The following is a 20611-nucleotide window of genomic DNA, read 5'->3' on the forward strand; positions in this document are numbered from 1 at the left end:
AAGCTGTGGCAGTTTTGAAATAAACTTGCTTTCAGTTTTTGATTGTCCCTCCCCTCTCCTCTTCTCTCCTCTCCTCTCCTCCCCTCTCCCTCTCCTCCTCTCCTCTCCTCTCCTCTCCTCTGTTGTCTTTAGTCAAGCTAAGCACATAATGCTGCTTAGTTATGCAGTTGGGGCATGGTTGTCTCACAAGGGAGTGGGTGGGGACCAAATGCTGGGCTGGGTTCAAATACTATTTTAAATACATTTTGATTAATTTACCTGTGTTCAATTGAGCTTGTCTGGTGAAATGGAACCAACAGAATAGTCCCAGATGTGTAAAACCCACCCATTTGGGGTTGGCATTACAGACACGCTGAAGTGAATGCTCAAAGTATTTGAAAGATTTCAAATAGTATTTGAACCCAAGTCTGATTGCATCACTGTTGTTGTTCATAGACCAGAGAGAACTACTCAAGATATCAGGTCAGGTAAACATAATTATGACCTTTGTACACAGATTCATATCTTGACTGTTTGCAGTAGGAGTGATTCCTCTCAACTAGAACCAAGACAGACCATGATTTTGGGGATTTTCACTAAATGTAATCCATAGAAGAATTGGTCTCTATTTTTGTGAGGAATCACACAATACGTCTTGCTGATTTCCATCCCTGTCTGCACTCTTATCATCCCCTATTTGTCCCTGCTTGATTCCTTGCATCCTTGCATCCTTGCATCCTATCTCCTCGCCTAGGCCTAACTCTCAACTGTATTGGAGGAGGAGGTCCAAGGACCCTCCCCTCAAAACTTCTACTCCAATGGGTTTTGAGAAGGAAGCAAACAGAGAGAATGTGAGGTATTGTGGAAGAATGAAATGAGACAGAGCCTGTTCCTTCCTTTCTCTCTCCTCTCTGTACCCAGGCCACCACCATGCAGTTTCTAAGGGGAGTCATGGAGACTGTGTCCGCCGTCTCCAACCTCTTCTCCAACCCCTACCGCGTCAGGGAAGTACCACTGTCAGAGTACAGCGGAGGGGGGAAAGTCAAGCTGAAGGAGGAGGGACGCATGGTTCTGTACAAGAACAACCCTTGTCAGAGTTGGGACTGCCTGCTCACGTGCCCTGATACGCCCACAGTCGCCTTGAGGTGGGTTGGGGGGCAGAGAGAGTGGGATGGGAGAGGACAGAAGAAGACAGGAGGAGAGTGTGATGGAGGGAGAGGAGGATGGAGGTGGAGAGACCTTGAAAAAAAACATTTTTAAGTAGTCAACTGGGTGGGGATTCCTATCAGTTCGGAGCAATCAGCCAATGAAGAAGAAAATTGTCTGCTTTAAAATGGAGATAGCCTGGGCAACACCATTGAGGCTGTCACAGATGCCATAATGTCACTGATACAAAGATGAGTCCTCTATCTATCTCAATCTCCTGTTGTTTACATGCGTATCTGCCTTCTCATTGGCTAGAATGGTCCCACCTGATCTCGCCTCCTCACGCCTGCATTCCATCTTTGAGGACATATATTTCCACTGTTGATCTTCTATCTTGCCAGTATAATGGACAATCTTTGGTCAGGGGTCAGCTGATCTTTGGTTGACATCTCCACCTCCTTTCTCCTAGGTTGTTTCAGGTCAACTCCGAGGAGGATGCCATGAACTGGTTCCCCCAGTACGCCCTCAAGCTTCGTCCCTTCTACGAGACCCTCCCCCTCCCCAAGCCAGAGGCAGTCCAGCCAATAGTAGACTGCCTCCGTAGTCACGCTGACTGGAGCTCAGCTCACATCGCCGTGGATACGGGCCTGAGGGAATGCCTGAAGCACAACCACGTCCAGAGGTGAGGTTGTAAAGTGTGGCTATAAGCATGTAAAAATGAGTGGTTATAAGCATGTAATGAGTGGTTATAAGCATGTAATGAGTGGTTATAAGCATGTTACCAAAGAGTTGCTGTAAAGCAATAGGGTGTGAGTAATCCCTCGGACAGATCTGCGTCAACAGAACTGCTACTGTAGAATCTGTCAGGAAGGAATGTGATGGGTGAGATAACTAGCAGCAGTAGGTCTGGTGTTTGGGGTTTTCGTCACTGGTTATTTGGACAAATTACGATTTTAACAGGTGTTTAGCATTTCAGATTTCAGAAGGGGACGGGACATTCAGCCCGTAACCTGCAGAGAGAGAGAGCAGGTGGAGCTCCTCGTTTTTTTTCCTCAACACGTATGGACCCAGAACTTAATCGAACAGCTGACCAATTTACATGAGACTTTAGTTCTGGGTTAACCGATATTGTGGCTTGAGCAATAGGGAATATGTTGATTTTTAAAATGAGCGATGGTCTCCCTCCCTTCCTCTCTCCCTAATCATACTGATGCTTCACACTCCTCCTCACCCTCTCCTCTCTCCCTAATCATACTGATGCTTCACACTCCTCCTCACCCTCTCCTCTCTCCCTAATCATACTGATGCTTCACACTCCTCCTCACCCTCTCCTCTCTCCCTAATCATACTGATGCTTCACACTCCTCCTCACCCTCTCCTCTCTCCCTAATCATACTGATGCTTCACACTCCTCCTCACCCTCTCCTCTCTCCCTAATCATACTGATGCTTCACACTCCTCCTCACCCTCTCCTCTCTCCCTAATCATACTGATGCTTCACACTCCTCCTCACCCTCTCCTCTCTCCCTAATCATACTGATGCTTCACACTCCTCCTCACCCTCTCCTCTCTCCCTAATCATACTGATGCTTCACACTCCTCCTCACCCTCTCCTCTCTCCCTAATCATACTGATGCTTCACACTCCTCCTCACCCTCTCCTCTCTCCCTAATCATACTGATGCTTCACACTCCTCCTCACCCTCTCCTCTCTCCCTAATCATACTGATGCTTCACACTCCTCCTCACCCTCTCCTCTCTCCCTAATCATACTGATGCTTCACACTCCTCCTCACCCTCTCCTCTCTCCCTAATCATACTGATGCTTCACACTCCTCCTCACCCTCTCCTCTCTCCCTAATCATACTGATGCTTCACACTCCTCCTCACCCTCTCCTCTCTCCCTAATCATACTGATGCTTCACACTCCTCCTCACCCTCTCCTCTCTCCCTAATCATACTGATGCTTCACACTCCTCCTCACCCTCTCCTCTCTCCCTAATCATACTGATGCTTCACACTCCTCCTCACCCTCTCCAGCCAGATCAACGCCAGGGACGGTGCTGGTCAGACCCCATTACACCTGGCGTGTGAGCGGGGGGAAGTGGCGTGTGTCAGAGAGCTGCTGGAGGAGTGCCAGGCTCGCACCGACATCAAAGACAAGAACGGGGAGACGCCAATGCATTGTGCCGCCAAGCAGGACTCTGCTACTATTATACAGGTGACACACACACACACACACACACACACACACATACATACAGAGAGTCGTGTACAGCTAATCTTGTGGGGACACACATTTCAGTCCAATTCAAAATCCGGTGTAAACCTAACCCGTACTCTTACCCTAACCTTAACCCTAAACCTAACCCATACTCTTACCCTAACCCTTAACGTAATTCTAACACTAAACCTAACCCGTACTCTTACCCTAACCCGTACTCTTACCCTAACCTTAACCCTAAACCTAACCCATACTCTTACCCTAACCCTTAATGTAATTCTAACACTAAACCTAACCCGTACTCTTACCCTAACCCGTACTCTTACCCTAACCTTAACCCTAACCCTTAATGTAATTCTAACACTTATTCTAACCTTAACCCTAAACACCCTAGATTAGCATTTGACCTCGTGGGGACTAACAAAATGTCCCCAGTTGGTGAAATTGTTTGTTTACTAGTTAAACACGTCCACAGTGATTATCCACAACATTAAGAACACCTTCTCTTTCCATGACATGGCTTTCACCTGGTCAGCCTATGATCCCTCGTTGATGTCACTTGTTAAATTCACTTCAATCAGTGTAGATGAAGGGGAGGAGACAGGTTAAAGAAGGATGTTGAAGCCTTGAGACAATTGAGACATGGATTGTGTATGTTTCTCATTCAGAGGATGAATGGGCAAGACAAAATATTTAACTGGGTATGTTAGTTGCCAGGCACACTGGTTTGTGTCAATTGGGGTGGGTAACTCAATATTAGGAAGGTGTTCCTAATGTTTGGTATACTCAGTAAGACGCCCATGCACTGTGCTGTCAAACAGGACTCAAGTGTGTGTACAAAGAGGTCCCATGCACTGTAACAAGTTCCAGTTTGTACCTATACCAATATGACAGTCATAGACACTGTATTACATGGGAATAGGGCAGGCTGGCCTGAGTGGAGTTGCCAACAACCTGATTTTCCGGTTTCCAGGGATACAGCTATTTTCAACCTAACTTCCTCTTTCTACTGAAAATGTGTGAACTCCGCTCAGGCGTTTGTCTCATGCCTGCTACAACAGGTTAATGGCAGGCTAACATCAACCAGGCAGTGGGGGGGGTTGTGCCAGTCACAGGTATCCAGTCTCAGAAAGGGGACATTGACACTCCTGCGAAGGAAAGGCAGGGCTCTGCTAGTTCTTTTAGTCCAGTGCTGGGTGGTACTCATTAGTCCACACTGAAGCAAAAAAGAGTTTCTCATTGGACAGATTCAGCGAGGTCCCTGCTTGTCTTCTTCTGTTTGATTGCTATTGAATGCAACCCTGCTTTGCAGTGTTGAAGTATTAGGGCTCTCGGTGTCTCCGATCCGTGTGTCCCAGATACTCTGCTGTGGCCGGGGGCCCAGAACTGTCAGGACAGGGACAGGACCCGGCTGCTGTTATACAGGTCAGACTGAGGACTCTGGGTCACCTCTCTATAGCTGTTAGGACACAACGCTGTCTGTTCCCTGCATTCAGTCTAGCCACAAGACTTTCTAGCCACAAGATCTGGGGCTTCAGCCTGGGGCTTTAGCCTGGGGCTTTAGCCTGGGGCTTTAGCCTGGGGTTTCAATACACATTTGGGAGGGAATAGTCACGATCTCACTCGCAGTTAAACATGCAATGTTTATTCACCTTTTCAAGTTAAAAACATATATTGATGGCCTTAAAATGTCGAAATTACTGCAAGGTCCCTAATTAAAATGTGTCTGCTTTTGGTCTCTCTCCTCTAGGCGCTGTGCAGTAGGATGTGTGCGGGGGTGAATGAGCTGAACGGGGCGGGGGAGACGCCCCTCCATGTTTCTTGTCGCCTTGGGAGGGTAGAGGCCGTGAACGCACTCCTGGGGGGAGGAGCCCGCTGTGACATCATTGGGAGCAGTGGCTACCCAATCCACGCCGCCATGAAGTACAGTGAGAAGAGGTGAGGGCACTGATTGGCAAAGAGGGAATGGTGATGAATGTTGATTGGCTCTTTCATTAGCTAAGGGAGAATGGAGAACACTTATTGGTGGTGAGAGGAGATTGCCCCGTCCCAAATCTACCCCCTAGCCTGTTTTCCCCACAGTGTTTGCAGATGTGAAGGCGCTGGATAGGTCAAACAAGATTCCACTACATTGTTTACAATTCTCTCACTCTTCTTTCTACCCCTCTTACTCCTCTCTCGCTCTTTTCCTCCTCTCCTGCTCTTTCCCTCCTCTCCTGCTCTTTCCCTCCTCTCCTGCGCTCTCCCTCCTCTCCTGCGCTCTCCCTCCTCTCCTGCGCTCTCCCTCCTCTCCTGCTCTCTCCTCTCTTGCTTTCGATCCCTCTCTCTCTCCCTCCCCCTCTCTCTCCCTCCCTCTAGTTGTGCTGAGGCTGTCCTGGATGCAGACCCAGGTCAGCTACAGGTAGAAGATGCTGTCTATGGAGGAACCCCCCTACACTGGTGCAAGACTGCAGAGGTAGAGGGGAACACTTTACAATGACACTTGTACTTTTTCACCCAAAATGAGTTGTGATAAATATTTGAATTGCCCCTCCATGATAATATCGGAGGAACTTTGGATCCGTCCGTTCGTACCTACTAACATGCTTACCAGGGTTTCCATTTACCGACATTTGGCCGATGTAAAAACGATAAATAAATGTTTTGGATGACAAATTGTCTATAGTTTAATTTGCCTAATTGTGTAAAGAAATGCTAAAAAAAATGTACATCTCAATTGGTAATTGAAATGCACTTCCCAATCGCCGTTCCAGTGCATAGGAAACAGTAGGCAGGCTATCAACGTGTCACCCACCACTTTACAATGAGCTGGATGCAGTATGCATTTTGAAAACATATACTTCATTGTTTGAAACCTGAACGTTTTACTTCATATTATGAGGCATGGAAGCAGTTCTGTTATAAAGTCTTCCTCATTGAAACTAGCGTTTCTCTCCTGTTGTATTGGTTTTCGACGTTTTTTCGTTGTCCAGAAGCCAAAGCCACATTAGTCATGTTAGAAAGTCATCCTAGTGTTTTACATGACGTTGTATTGGCTGCTCGTTATCTTACGATCAATTACCATCATCTAGATGTGATTTCTGTCACTCTGAGCATTGTGGGTGGACGCCCTACTGGGTCTCTTTCCTAACGGAAACCCTGGTACGTACGTTAGTCACACGCCATATCTCAGACACCACTCGCCTGATTTATTTGACATTTTTTACGAAACTCTGGTGAATGATGCGTCTTGCCATGGAGATACGGCATTTGCGAAACTACACTGATTGGCCTGAAGGGGGCGATATAGTAATCAGCTGAACTGAGAAACTTTGAACAAGCATTTCTCCTGTCCCGTTGAGCTCCAGTCCTGACACGTTGTACTGTATATGCTTCTCCTCATGAGAAACCGGATACTTGGGTGAATGCATCTCGCTGTGGAGATCCAACGTTTGACAAAACTACACTGAGTGGGCCAAGGGGGCGCTGCATCATTCTGTGGGGGACAACATGTTGTTGCTAGTTAAACGTACTGAAACCTGAAGTACCTACTTGTTTCTATGTATCAAGTTATGGTCAAACAGATATTATTTAAAGTCTGTGTTAAACATGGCTATCATGCTTTCCCTCCCTCCCCCTCTACTTCTCCCCCCTTTCTCTACCCATTCCCCTCCCTCCTCTAGATGTGTCGTACGCTGCTGGAACGAGGTTGCTTGGTGAACTACCTCAGTAAGACAGGGGAGAGTGCACTGCACGTCCTGACCAAGAGGGGGCGCTTCGATGCTTCCATGGTGCTGCTCACACACGGGGGGGAACCCAACCTCAAGGGTCAGGATGGGAACACAGCCCTGCATCTGGCTATGAAGGTGTGTGTGTGTCAAAGAGGGGAAACACGGCCCTGGCTATGAAGGTAGGGAGTGTGTGTGTGTGTCACACAGAGAGGAAACATGTCCTTTCCCTGGCTATGAAGGTAGGGAGTGTGTGTGTGTGTGTGTGTGTGTCACACACAGAGAGCAAACACGGCCCTGCTTCTGGCTATGAAGGTAGGGAGGGTGTGTGTGTGTGTCACACACAGAGAGGAAACACGGCCCTGCTTCTGGCTATGAAGGTAGGGAGGGTGTGTGTGTGTGTGTGTGTGTGTGTGTCACACACAGAGAGGAAACACGGCCCTGCTTCTGGCTATGAAGGTAGGGAGGGTGTGTGTGTGTGTCACACACAGAGAGGAAACACGGCCCTGCCTCTGGCTATGAAGGTAGGGAGGGTGTGTGTGTGTGTGTCATACACAGAGAGGAAACGCGGCCCTGCTTCTGGCTATGAAGGTAGGGAGGGTGTGTGTGTGTGTCACACACAGAGAGGAAACACGGCCCTGCTTCTGGCTATGAAGGTAGGGAGGGTGTGTGTGTGTGTGTGTCACACACAGAGAGCAAACACGGCCCTGCTTCTGGCTGTGTGTGTGTGTCACACACAGAGAGGAAACACGGCCCTGCCTCGGGCTATGAAGGTAGGGAGGGTGTGTGTGTGTCACACACAGAGAGGAAAAACGGCCCTGCCTCGGGTTATGAAGGTAGGGAGGATGTGTTTGTTGCACTCAGTGGGAGTTTAATGCTTCGGTAATCTTCCTCTTTATCTCAAACATATGAATCCTCTCAACAATATGACAAATGATTAGGGGTACTTCTAGGGTTAGACGGGAATGATTAGGGGTACTTCTAGGGTTAGACGGGAATGATTAGGGGTACTTCTAGGGTTAGACGGGAATGATTAGGGGTACTTCTAGGGTTAGACGGGAATGATTAGGGGTACTTCTAGGGTTAGACGGGAATGATTAGGGGTACTTCTAGGGTTAGACGGGAATGATTAGGGGTACTTCTAGGGTTAGACGGGAATGATTAGGGGTACTTCTAGGGTTAGACGGGAATGATTAGGGGTACTTCTAGGGTTAGACGGGAATGATTAGGGGTACTTCTAGGGTTAGACGGGAATGATTAGGGGTACGGTCTAGGGTTAGACGGGAATGATTAGGGGTACGGTCTAGGGTTAGACGGGAATGATTAGGGGTACGGTCTAGGGTTAGACGGGAATGATTAGGGGTACGGTCTAGGGTTAGACGGGAATGATTAGGGGTACGGTCTAGGGTTAGACGGGAATGATTAGGGGTACGGTCTAGGGTTAGACGGGAATGATTAGGGGTGCGGTCTAGGGTTAGACGGGAATGATTAGGGGTGCGGTCTAGGGTTAGACGGGAATGATTAGGGGTGCGGTCTAGGGTTAGAATTTGGACACTACATAGTCCCGTTCATGACCCCTTGTTTTTTTTTCTCTGACCCCTCCTTCCCCTCCTTGACCTTTACTCTCTGACCCCTGCTGTTTCGCTACTTACAGATGGACCACATGGAACTGATCAAGGCTCTGATCGTGTTTGGAGCCGACGTGGAGATACACAATGACCTGGGAGAGACTCCCGGGTTGATAGCAGCACGCACTAGTAAAGGTGAGCGGGAAGAAAGAGAGGAGGGAGGGAAAAGGAGGATGGGGGAGGGTGAGACACCCGGACTCAAAGCATCACGCACTAGTAAAGGTGAGAGGGATTGGGGGGAGGGGTCAAGAGGGAAGGGAATAGAGTAGGTGGATGGAGGGATAAAGTGAGCAAAGGGAAGGAAGGAATGGGTGGAGGGATAGAGTGAGCAAAGGGAAGGAAGGAAGGAAGGAAGGAATGAATGGGTGGGTGGGTGGAGGGATAGTGAGCAAAGGGAAGGAATGAATGAATGAATGGGTGGGTGGGTGGAGGGATAGAGTGAGCAAAGGGAAGGAATGAATGAATGAATGGGTGGGTGGGTGGAGGGATAGAGTGAGCAGAAGGAAGGAATGAATGGGTGGGTAGGATTAATGAGAAAGGTAGAGGAGAGTTAGTTCCTTGCTGCCTTTTATAAAGCGATGATGTCACAAGCCAGCAGATGAATGAATCCTAACACAACAATCTCACGTTGATGTGGATATTAATGAATTCAAAAGCATGTGTTATTGTGGATGATATAGCATGTATGTGTTAAGGCTGTGTGAACATTAATATGACATTAACTACAGTGTATTGTATTCATTGATCACTTGAACTCTGCTCTTTGCCTCGATTACATTGAGTAATCAGCTGTTTGAAATGTGCTGAAATTATCATAGGCCTTTCGCTCGAGGGTGGGTCAAATTGCGGGGGACTTTCTGGGAATGACTATTTCCTGTTTTTTTTCCACCAACACTTGATTTGTCAGCCGCTGTCACTTAGGAAGCCAGCAGCCTGAGACGGGTTGCTAGCTAAGCTAACGTTTGTAAAGCTAGCGAGGTAGATGCACATTATAGCTGAAAAAGCTTAGCTTGCTATCAAAGAGCTTGCTAAGACTATGTATATACAATCAAAGAAATATATAATGTTATTTCAGAACAGTATCAGGGGTTTATAGCATTAATATAGCTAATGAAAGCTAATCAGTGCTGGATGCTTTCACGTTTAGCCTGTGTGGGTTTGTTGCTCTTAGCTAGCACACGGACAATCAGTAGCATACTGCAGTAGTGAGACATGAGACAAATTACCAACATAGTTGGATCCTTCATTTATTTTTACATGACACAATGTACGTCAGCCCTCGAATGCTAGCTAGCTAACGTTAGCTTGCAAGTCAGAATTGAAACAAGCTAACTAACGTGAGCAAGCAGGGATTTTAGCTAGCAGGTCGTATTGAAAGTTAGCTGCGTCCTATCAAACCTGTCGCCTGGTGTTAATTTTGAAGTTATTGTCCATGTCAATCAACCGCTCTGTTGTGGTTTCCATGGTAATACATTTATATAGTTTTTATTGATTGATAATGTCTCAATACAAAAGAATACATGTTACATATGTCTTTCTATGGAAACTATGCGTGTTGTTCCAATCTGCATGTGTGTCAGTGTGAATGTTTGTATGATCTGTTTGACCACTCCTGTCTCTCCAACTGTCTTTCGCTGTAACTGACTGTTTGTGAAATTGAATAATGCTTTGCTAAAGTTAATTTTGCTCTCTTCCCACTCTTTCACACTCTCGTTCTCTCTCTCTCAACCTCCACCTATCTACCTCTTTCTCTCACTCTCCATCCCTTCACCCCCCCCCCCTCTCTTTCTCTCCTCTCCTCTCTCCTCTCTCTCTTCTCTCTCTCTCCATCCTTCCTGCCTGTCATTGTGTGTGCATGTCTCTAACCCCGTGGCTTGGTGTGTTGATTGACTGAAGGCTCCAACAGAAAGGTGCTACTGGACATGCTGTGTAGTGTAGGGGTACAGCGGTGTGCCCCACCCTCCTCCCCCCTCAACTCCCATCCTCCCCCAAGAAGGCTGCTTCGTCACCAGGCATAGGTAAAGCCCCCCCCCCCCCCCCCCCCCCCCCTCATCCTCAATCCCCAAATGTCTCTCTGACCCTTCTCCTCCTGGGGACATACAGTATGTATCAAGCATTTCAGAGTAGGAGTGCTAGGATCCGTTTTTGCCGTTCTGATCATAATGAGTTTGATAAAGGGGATCTGATCTTAGATCAGCACTCCTACTCTGAGATGCTTTATGAATACAGGCCCTGATACCATTTAATCTTTCACCAGCTGACCCCAATACCCCAGAACCACCCTCCTTCTCTCTTCTGACCCCCAACCCCAATACCCCCAGAACCACCCTCCTTCTCTCTTCTATGACCCCCAACCCCAATAACCCCCAGAACCACCCTCCTTCTCTCTTCTATGACCCCCAACCCCAATAACCCCCAGAACCACCCTCCTTCTCTCTTCTATGACCCCCAACCCCAATAACCCCAGAACCTCCCTCTCTCTTCTCTGACCCCCAACCCCAATACCCCCAGAACCTCCCTCTCTCTTCTATGACCCCCAACCCCAGAACCTCCCTCTCTCTTCTATGACCCCCAACCCCAGAACCTCCCTCTCTCTTCTCTGACCCCCAACCCCAATACCCCCAGAACCTCCCTCTCTCTTCTCTGACCCCCAACCCCAATACCCCCAGAACCTCCCTCTCTCTTCTATGACCCCCAACCCCAGAACCTCCCTCTCTCTTCTATGACCCCCAACCCCAGAACCTCCCTCTCTCTTCTCTGACCCCCAACCCCAGAACCTCCCTCTCTCTTCTCTGACCCCCAACCCCAGAACCTCCCTCTCTCTTCTATGACCCCCAACCCCAGAACCTCCCTCTCTCTTCTATGACCCCCAACCCCAGAACCTCCCTCTCTCTTCTATGACCCCCAATACCCCCAGAACCTCCCTCTCTCTTCTATGACCCCCAGAACCTCCCTCTCTCTTCTATGACCCCCAATACCCCCAGAACCTCCCTCTCTCTTCTAATACCCCCAGAACCTCCCTCTCTCTTCTAATACCCCCAGAACCTCCCTCTCTCTTCTATGACCCCCAGAACCTCCCTCTCTCTTCTAATACCCCCAGAACCTCCCTCTCTCTTCTAATACCCCCAGAACCTCCCTCTCTCTTCTATGACCCCCAGAACCTCCCTCTCTCTTCTATGACCCCCAGAACCTCCCTCTCTCTTCTATGACCCCCAGAACCTCCCTCCCTCTCTCTCTCTTCTATGACCCTCCCTCTCTCTCTCTCTCCCTCTCTCCGGCATCGTGATCCTCCTTACCTTATGGTCTTCCCCTTTTTGAAGACTTTCTCCTTTTCTTTATTTTTCCTCCCTTACTTCGTCAGTCCCTTCGAACATTAATCTGCTTTGTTTTTAATTCATCCTTCGCTCTGCTATCGCTCTGTTTGTATTCATCCCTCTGTTCTCTCCCTGCATTTTGAGTTATGCTGTTACTTCTCCCCTCTCTTCTCTCACTCCTTTCCCCCCCAGGCTCCTCCCCTTCTCTCTGTCTCTCTCTTCCCACTTCTCTCACTACTTTCCCCCCCAGGCTCCTCCCCTTCTCTCTGTCCCTCTCTTCCATTCCACTCTGCGCTCCTATTGGTTGATTAGACCTGGGTCCTTGTCTGTGATTGGCCGACAGGGTTCGAGGACATCATGCACGTTGCGGCGGCGGTGGGTGCGATGAGTCGCGGTCGGGAGGAAGTGGACGGGTTCAAAACAGGAAGCAGGAAGTACGTTTCTGTGTATTTTATTTTGGTTATTTAGAAATGTATCAGTTTTTTTTCTTAATTCAACGTACTGCTGATCTGTGTGATTCTTTGATTGGTTGATTAATTATAACACCAGTTTGAATGAATAGTCAAGTGTACAATATAGACAAATGACTTTATATATTGTCTGAATGGCTTGTTCCTCTTTCTCCTGCTGTGTAAGAGTCACTAATGGTCTCCTCTAGGATAGACAGACTGCTGTGTAAGAGTCACTAATGGTCTCCTCTAGGATAGACAGACTGCTGTGTAAGAGTCACTAATGGTCTCCTCTAGGATAGACAGACTGCTGTGTAAGAGTCACTAATGGTCTCCTCTAGGATAGACAGACTGCTGTGTAAGAGTCACTAATGGTCTCCTCTAGGATAGACAGACTGCTGTGTAAGAGTCACTCTAATGGTCTCCTCTCTCTCCTCTAGGATAGACAGACTGCTGTGTAAGAGTCACTCTAATGCTCTCCTCTAGGATAGACAGACTGCTGTGTAAGAGTCACTAATGGTCTCCTCTCTCCTCTAGGATAGACAGACTGCTGTGTAAGAGTCACTCTAATGCTCTCCTCTAGGATAGACAGACTGCTGTGTAAGAGTCACTAATGGTCTCCTCTAGGATAGACAGACTGCTGTGTAAGAGTCACTCTAATGGTCTCCTCTCTCTCCTCTAGGATAGACAGACTGCTGTGTAAGAGTCACTCTAATGCTCTCCTCTAGGATAGACAGACTGCTGTGTAAGAGTCACTAATGGTCTCCTCTCTCCTCTAGGATAGACAGACTGCTGTGTAAGAGTCACTCTAATGCTCTCCTCTAGGATAGACAGACTGCTGTGTAAGAGTCACTAATGGTCTCCTCTAGGATAGACAGACTGCTGTGTAAGAGTCACTAATGGTCTCCTCTAGGATAGACAGACTGCTGTGTAAGAGTCACTAATGGTCTCCTCTAGGATAGACAGACTGCTGTGTAAGAGTCACTAATGGTCTCCTCTCTCTCCTCTAGGATAGACAGACTGCTGTGTAAGAGTCACACTAATGGTCTCCTCTCTCTCCTCTAGGATAGACAGACTGCTGTGTAAGAGTCACTCTAATGGTCTCCTCTCTCTCCTCTAGGATAGACAGACTGCTGTGTAAGAGTCACACTAATGGTCTCCTCTCTCTCCTCTAGGATAGACAGACTGCTGTGTAAGAGTCACTAATGGTCTCCTCTCTCCTCTAGGATAGACAGACTGCTGTGTCTGGATGGAGGGGGCATTAAAGGCTTGGTTCTGATCCAGTTGTTAATCTCCCTGGAGAAAGAGGCAGGCAGGCCCATCAAGGAACTCTTTGACTGGGTTTCTGGGACCAGCACAGGGGGCATACTGGCCCTGGCTATCGTCCATGGTGAGATGTTACTGTGTATTATGAGTGTCTGTGTGCAGAGAAACTCATATGGTGTTATGTATGTGTTTTATATAGTTGATGTGGTCCTCAATAGTTTTAATGGATTGTTTTCTTCATACAAAGTTTTCCCTAACTTCTTAAAGAGCAGCCTTGAACCGTAGACCCTTTCCACATTGAAAGTGTTTGTTTATGAGATGCAGTCGTACCTTTCCAGGTAAGGATATGGAGTAAATCTCTCTCTCTCTCTTTTTCTTTCTCCCCCCCAGGTAAGGATATGGAGTATCTGCGATGCCTCTACTTCCGTATGAAGGAGCAGGTGTTCAAGGGGTCGCGACCCTACGAGTCGGCCCCCCTGGAGGACTTCCTGAAGAAAGAGTTCGGTGAGAACACCATGATGACAGACGTACGGCACCCCAGGTAACCATGGCAACACTCTGGCTTTGTCTGATTGGTCAATTCAGGGGGCTGCTGTAATACTAACACTATTTCATTAGTTTCAATTGTATTTTCATTGTCTCTGAATGTACGTTTTCTCTCATCCTGAGGTTTCCTTTCTCTCTCTAATATTGTCTGTGTGTGTGTTTCTCTGTCTCTGTGTGTTTCTCTCTCTCTGTGTATTTCTCTGTCCCTCTGTATGTTTTTCTGTGTTTCTGTCTCTCTGTGTGTGTGTGTGTGTGTTTCTCTGTCTCTGTGTGTTTCTCTCTCTCTGTATTTCTCTGTGTTTATCTGTGTGTGTTTGTTTTTCTCTGTCCCTCTGTGTGTTTTTCTCTGTCTCTCTGTGTGTGTTTCTGTGTTTCTCTGTCTCTCTCCACAGGGTGATGGTAACCAGTGTGCTGGCAGACAGACATCCAGGAGAGCTCCATCTCTTTAGGAACTATGACCCCCCCTCCCTGCCCAGAGAGCGCCCCTACGCTGGCACAGCCACCTTCCTTCCCCTCACCATACCACAAGGTAACAGTGTGTGTGTGTGTGTGTGTGTGTGTGTGTGTGGGGGGGGGGGGGGGCTGGCTGTGTTTGTGTTCTACCTCAGTGTGTGTGAAGTGATAATGGCTATGTACTGTTATCTGCAACCGGCACAGCCAGAAGAGGACTGACCCCTCAGTGTCTGGTTCCTCTCTAGGTTTCTTCCTAGGTTCCTGCCTTTCTAAGGAGTTCTTCCTAGCCACCGTACTTCTACATCTGCATCTTGCTGTTTGGGGTTTTAGGCTGTGTTTCTGTACAGCACGTTGTGACATCTGCTGATGTAGAAACATTTGATTGATAATCATCGGTCTGAGTGTCTGTGTTTGGAGTGTGTGTGTCAGGGCCAGCTGTGTTTCCATCTGGTGGTGGTATGAGTGTGTGTTGTTGTTGTTTCAGGATGGGAGGATGAGGATGTGTTGATAGTTGGATACACTCAGGAACCTGCTAAAAAACATAGGAAGGTGACCGACCAAGGTGTGTGTGTTTGTTATGGCTCTGTGTGTGTGTCTCTGAGTGGAGGTGAAAGGGTCACAGTGAAGATGCTTGGTGAATCTGCTCTCACACCTCACCAATTTCACTTGAACTTTTTTCATCATCAATCATGATTTTGTCTGATTGATTGGTTGACTTGATGCTTAGCCCCAACCTTCTTGGCCTATCAGAGCAGGTCGTGTGGAGAGCTGCCCGTTCCAGTGGCGCCGCCCCCACCTACTTCCGACCAATGGGGCGGTTTCTGGACGGAGGGTTGCTGGCCAATAACCCGACACTGGATGCCATGACTGAGATCCACCAATACAACAAATCCCTGAAAGCAGAGGTTTGACTCTAAGAAGTTTCATCTGAAATTTTATTTTTGTACTGACTCGTCTGTTTAACATCTCTGTCTCTCTCTCTCTCTCTCTCTCTCTCTCTCTCTGTTTAATTTGAATGTAGGGGCGTGGCCACGAGGTGCAGCGTCTAGGTGTGGTGGTTTCTTTAGGGACAGGTAAGAGCTTTATATAGGTATATTACAATATGTAAAGATCATATGGATGTGTATTATATTTATTAGGACAGGTAGAGCTTTATATTGGTATATTATAATATGTAGAGATCATATGGATGTGTATATTATATTTATTAGGACAGGTAGAGCTTTATATTGGTATATTATAATATGTAGAGATTATATTTATTAGGACAGGTAGAGCTTTATATTGGTATTATAATATGTAGAGATCATATGGATGTGTATATTATATTTATTAGGACAGGTAGAGCTTTATATTGGTATATTATAATATGTAGAGATCATATGGATGTATATTATATTTATTAGGACAGGTAGAGCTTTATATTGGTATATTATAATATGTAGAGATCATATGGATGTGTATATTATATTTATTAGGACAGGTAGAGCTTTATATTGGTATATTATAATATGTAGAGATCATATGGATGTATATTATATTTATTAGGACAGGTAGAGCTTTATATTGGTATATTATATGTAGAGATCATATGGATGTGTATATTATTATATTGGGACAGGTAAGCCTCCCCAGGTAGTGGTGAACTCTGTAGATGTGTTCAGACCCTCCAACCCTCTGGAACTGGCCAAGAGCTTTGTAGGCGCCAAGGAGCTGGGCAAGATGCTGGTGGACTGCGTGAGTTGGTTTAACGATTGGTTGATTTATTGAGTGACCCTTTATCCTGCATAGTTAAATGTTTGAATTAGTGAATTGTAGGTGACACTAATTGCTGATAGTAATTCACATTTTAAAATTCTTCACATTTTCATTCAACATTTCCGCTCTGAAACCAATGTCCTAGTGGTCCCTGTATGAAGAGGTCCCTGTGTTATTACTCATCTGCAACACACTGATCTCCTCTGTCTCTCTCTCTCCCTCCTTCTGTCTGTCAGTGTACAGACTCTGATGGTTGTGCTGTGGACAGGGCCCGGTCCTGGTGTGAGATGACTGATACTGTCTACCACAGGTCAGTCTGACACTAACCTCATCATACTGATACTGTCTACCACAGGTCAGTCTGACACTAACCTCATCATACTGATACTGTCTACCACAGGTCAGTCTGACACTAACCTCATCATACTGATACTGTCTACCACAGGTCAGTCTGACATTAACCTCATCATACTGATACTGTCTACCACAGGTCAGTCTGACACTAACCTCTTCATACTGATACTGTCTACCACAGGTCAGTCTGACATTAACCTCATCATACTGATACTGTCTACCACAGGTCAGTCTGACATTAACCTCATCATACTGATACTGTCTACCACAGGTCAGTCTGACACTAACCTCGTCATACTGATACTACTGGTCATATTGCACATTGAATCCCATTCATATACATGGAGTGGACAACACATTAGGAACACCTGCTCTTTCCATGATGTAGACTGACCAGGTGAATCCAGGTTAAAGCTATAATCCCTTATTGATGTCACTTGTTAAATCCACTTCAATCAGTGTAGATGAAGGGGAGGAGACGGGTTAAAGGTGAAGGGGAGGAGACGGGTTAAAGGTGAAGGGGAGGAGACGGGTTAAAGGTGAAGGGGAGGAGACGGGTTAAAGGTGAAGGGGAGGAGACGGGTTAAAGGTGAAGGGGAGGCGACGGGTTAAAGGTGAAGGGGAGGAGACGGGTTAAAGAAGGATGTTTAATCTTTGAGACATGGGTTGTGTATGTGTGCCATTCAGAGGGTGAACGGACAATACAAACGATTTAAGTGTCTTTGAACAGGGTACAATATTAGGGGCCAGGTGCACTGGGTTTGAGTCAAGAACTACAACGCTGCTGGGTTTTTCACGCTCAACAGTTTCCCGTGTGTATCAAGAATGGGCCACCACCCAAAGGACATCCAGCCAACTTGACACAACTGTGGGAAGCATTGGAGTCAACATGGGCCAGAATCCCTTTGGAACGCTTTCAACACCTTGTAGAGTCCATGTCCTGACGAGGCTGTTCTGAGGGTAAAAAGGGGTACAACTCAATATTAGGAAGGTGTTCTTAATGTTATGTTCACTGTGTCTCTGTTGTACATTGGAAATGGAACGTTTTAACCCTTTGCACTCATACCCATAAACGTGTTGAAATGGTAGATTTGGGCTCTAATAAGCACCTAAATTGGAACTTAGTGGCTGTACAGTGACATGATATACATGAGGTCAGAGCTCAGGGTCTGTTTCACAGCTCTGTGTGGGTTTGACTGACAGATGTTCTGATCTTCAGCACCACGCGCAGCAACAATCTGCCCCCATCCCTCCCGCTAGTGAGGCGACTTTTGCAAATGTTTTGTCTTGTTGAGGGGAACCGCTGTGAATGAAGATGACTGGATATATTTTGAAAGATGGAGCCCTTGAGGATTGTAATAAATGTCATACAAGCAGGCAGACACCTGTGAGTGTAAATGTGCACTTCGCATCTCCAAATCATTATGTCATTTAAGGTGTCAGCGTTTTTATGATCACGGTTTGTTGTTCAGTTCCAAGATGACATGGCGTCATACCCTGGGTTGTTCTGAACACAAGCAGCCTGTGTTTGTTTGTGTTGGCGCGGCACACGCACCTGAATTCACTCAGGACTCCTTTCTATGGGCACCTACGTTACAATCTGTTTGCCTTGTAAAATAGGATCTTACAGGGTTTCACATGTTGGCAATGGAACAAGCTTTCACATGATGCCCGCCTGACACAAATTGCAATTTATAACGGACCTGTTTTGGGATTGTGTGAACGTCAACAGTAATTGTGTAATTTAGGGTTGTGTTCCAAACAAATCAACTACAAGTGTGTTTGATCAGGTTCCTCAACGGCACAGCTAGGAGAGCTCCAAACCACACCTTATAGTTGAAACTGTTCTCACACTGGAGAGGTGTGTCTCCTCTTGGAGACACCAGTTGGTCCTCACTGAAACTCTTGTCATTGTTTTGTGTCTTCTGTTGCACCTCCCCCACGTTTTCCAGGAATATTCTTATGTTACTGAATGTATCCGGAGTATTTTCAGTTTTCGAAGTCAACAAATGCAGCGAGAGGAACAGTAAATGTAAAATGCACATGAAGTCCAGTGTTTGAATTCAGTCTTGTCAGGTGAACTGTTGAACTAGCCTGCTCTCTCCTCCCATCCCCCCCAGACTGAGCCCCCAGCTCTCCCAGGAGGTGATGCTGGATGAGGTGAGTGACGCCGTGCTGGTGGACATGCTGTGGGAGACCCAGATGTACCTCTACGAACAGAGGGAGAACGTCCAACTCCTGGCACAGCAACTACTCAACGGCTACTGAGGAGAGGAGAGGCAGAGGCAGGAATGGGAGCATGCTATGGGAATCCCAGATGTACCTCTACGAACAGAGGGACATCATACAACTACTGGCACTACAGGGGTTTGTTCATTACGCCGATTCTGTGGCAAAACGTTTCGTCAACAGAAGCAAATGGAAGGAAACAGGGAGTGACCTACCAATACCTACCTACCAATTTTGTTCAGTAGAAACTAATTTTCTATTGGGTTGTAATCATTGTGTAGATGAAAAATGTACTTGAAAAAGCTCAGAGCAAATGTCCATCACCTGATGGTTTGTCAGAGAGGTAGATACACACACACACACACACACACAGGGGAAGAGGTAGAGAGAGAGACACACAGAGAGGGGAAGAGGTAGAGAGAGAGACACACAGAGAGGGGAAGAGGTAGAGAGAGAGACACACAGAGAGGGGAAGAGGTAGAGAGAGAGAGACACACAGAGAGGGGAAGAGGGAGAGAGAGACACACAGAGAGGGGAAGAGAGAGACACACAGAGAGGGGAAGAGAGAGACACACAGAGAGGGGAAGAGAGAGACACACAGAGAGGGGAAGAGAGAGACACACAGAGAGGGGAAGAGAGAGACACACAGAGGGGAAGAGGTAGAGAGAGACACACAGAGAGGGGAAGAGGTAGAGAGAGACACACAGAGGGAGATAAAAGAAGAGTGACGTTTCTTCTCTTTCAATAAGTCAGTCTAAAACCTGGGGAAAGGAAGATTCAGCTCTGCACAACAGTCCTGAGACGGACACAGTTACAAATTATATAAAAAATAAAGATCAGAAACATTTTTACTGGAAAAAGATAAGAAATAGAGGATTACAGTTTGTACAGTTGACCTCTTCTTGACATCCTGACGTTGTATTTATTTATTGTGCTAATGCAAATCCTTCAAATAATCAGATTTACATTCAATAAAACAAATGCAGCCATGTAAATGATGTGAATCACTGTTTTGCATCATTATTACCACATACTACACCCATAATCCCTCAAACCGACATCCCTATTCAAGTCAACGATGCCTTAATGGGAGGGCTGGCGGGCCATTCTGAACCTGTTCAATAAGAAACTCTTGTTTTCGTTGCAACATGTTCTACTATGATTTGCTACGGTGTGCACTAATGAATACAACCCGGATCGATCTCTTGTAACTACTTTTGTCCTATCATATCTGCCTTCTTGCTGTCTTAACTCATCTCAATGGGTTGTGATACTATCTATCTGCACTGTTTGTCTGTGTCTGAAATGGCGCCCTGGTCAAAAGTAAGTCTACCTCGTGAATAGGATGGTATTCAGACTCAAGACTTTCAGTTTTTAACTGAACTCCAGCACTTGTTTGTATGACTATCCTATGTACGGTTGTTTATCGGCTTTATTATTGATGATGAAGTGGATATATGAATAAAATAGTAACCTATGGAACTGAATCATTGATTTTTTATTGTGTAGTTACTATGCAATTAATTAGGTAAGGACCATTTTAAAACGTCATTTCTAAG

At 46.6% G+C, this 20611-nt stretch overlaps 1 protein-coding gene across 1 annotated transcript; it reads left to right on the forward strand.

Annotated features, from left to right (window-relative positions):
* The first annotated feature begins 444 nt into the window (after positions 1-444).
* LOC109884205 (85/88 kDa calcium-independent phospholipase A2-like) lies at positions 445-20531 on the forward strand. The gene is given in 20 exon segments (XM_031811413.1): positions 445-467; positions 901-1124; positions 1595-1807; positions 3165-3345; positions 5099-5286; positions 5707-5803; positions 7011-7193; positions 8710-8818; positions 10580-10657; positions 10660-10701; positions 12341-12431; positions 13673-13836; positions 14103-14253; positions 14651-14787; positions 15196-15273; positions 15462-15616; positions 15733-15784; positions 16333-16448; positions 16706-16779; positions 18944-20531. Coding segments are annotated over 19 exon segments (2472 nt in total). The 5' UTR covers positions 445-467; positions 901-909; the 3' UTR covers positions 19092-20531.
* The last annotated feature ends 80 nt before the right edge of the window (positions 20532-20611 follow it).

Source organism: Oncorhynchus kisutch, unplaced genomic scaffold, assembly GCF_002021735.2.
Source record: "Oncorhynchus kisutch isolate 150728-3 unplaced genomic scaffold, Okis_V2 Okis01b-Okis20b_hom, whole genome shotgun sequence".
Classification (NCBI taxonomy): domain Eukaryota; kingdom Metazoa; phylum Chordata; class Actinopteri; order Salmoniformes; family Salmonidae; genus Oncorhynchus; species Oncorhynchus kisutch.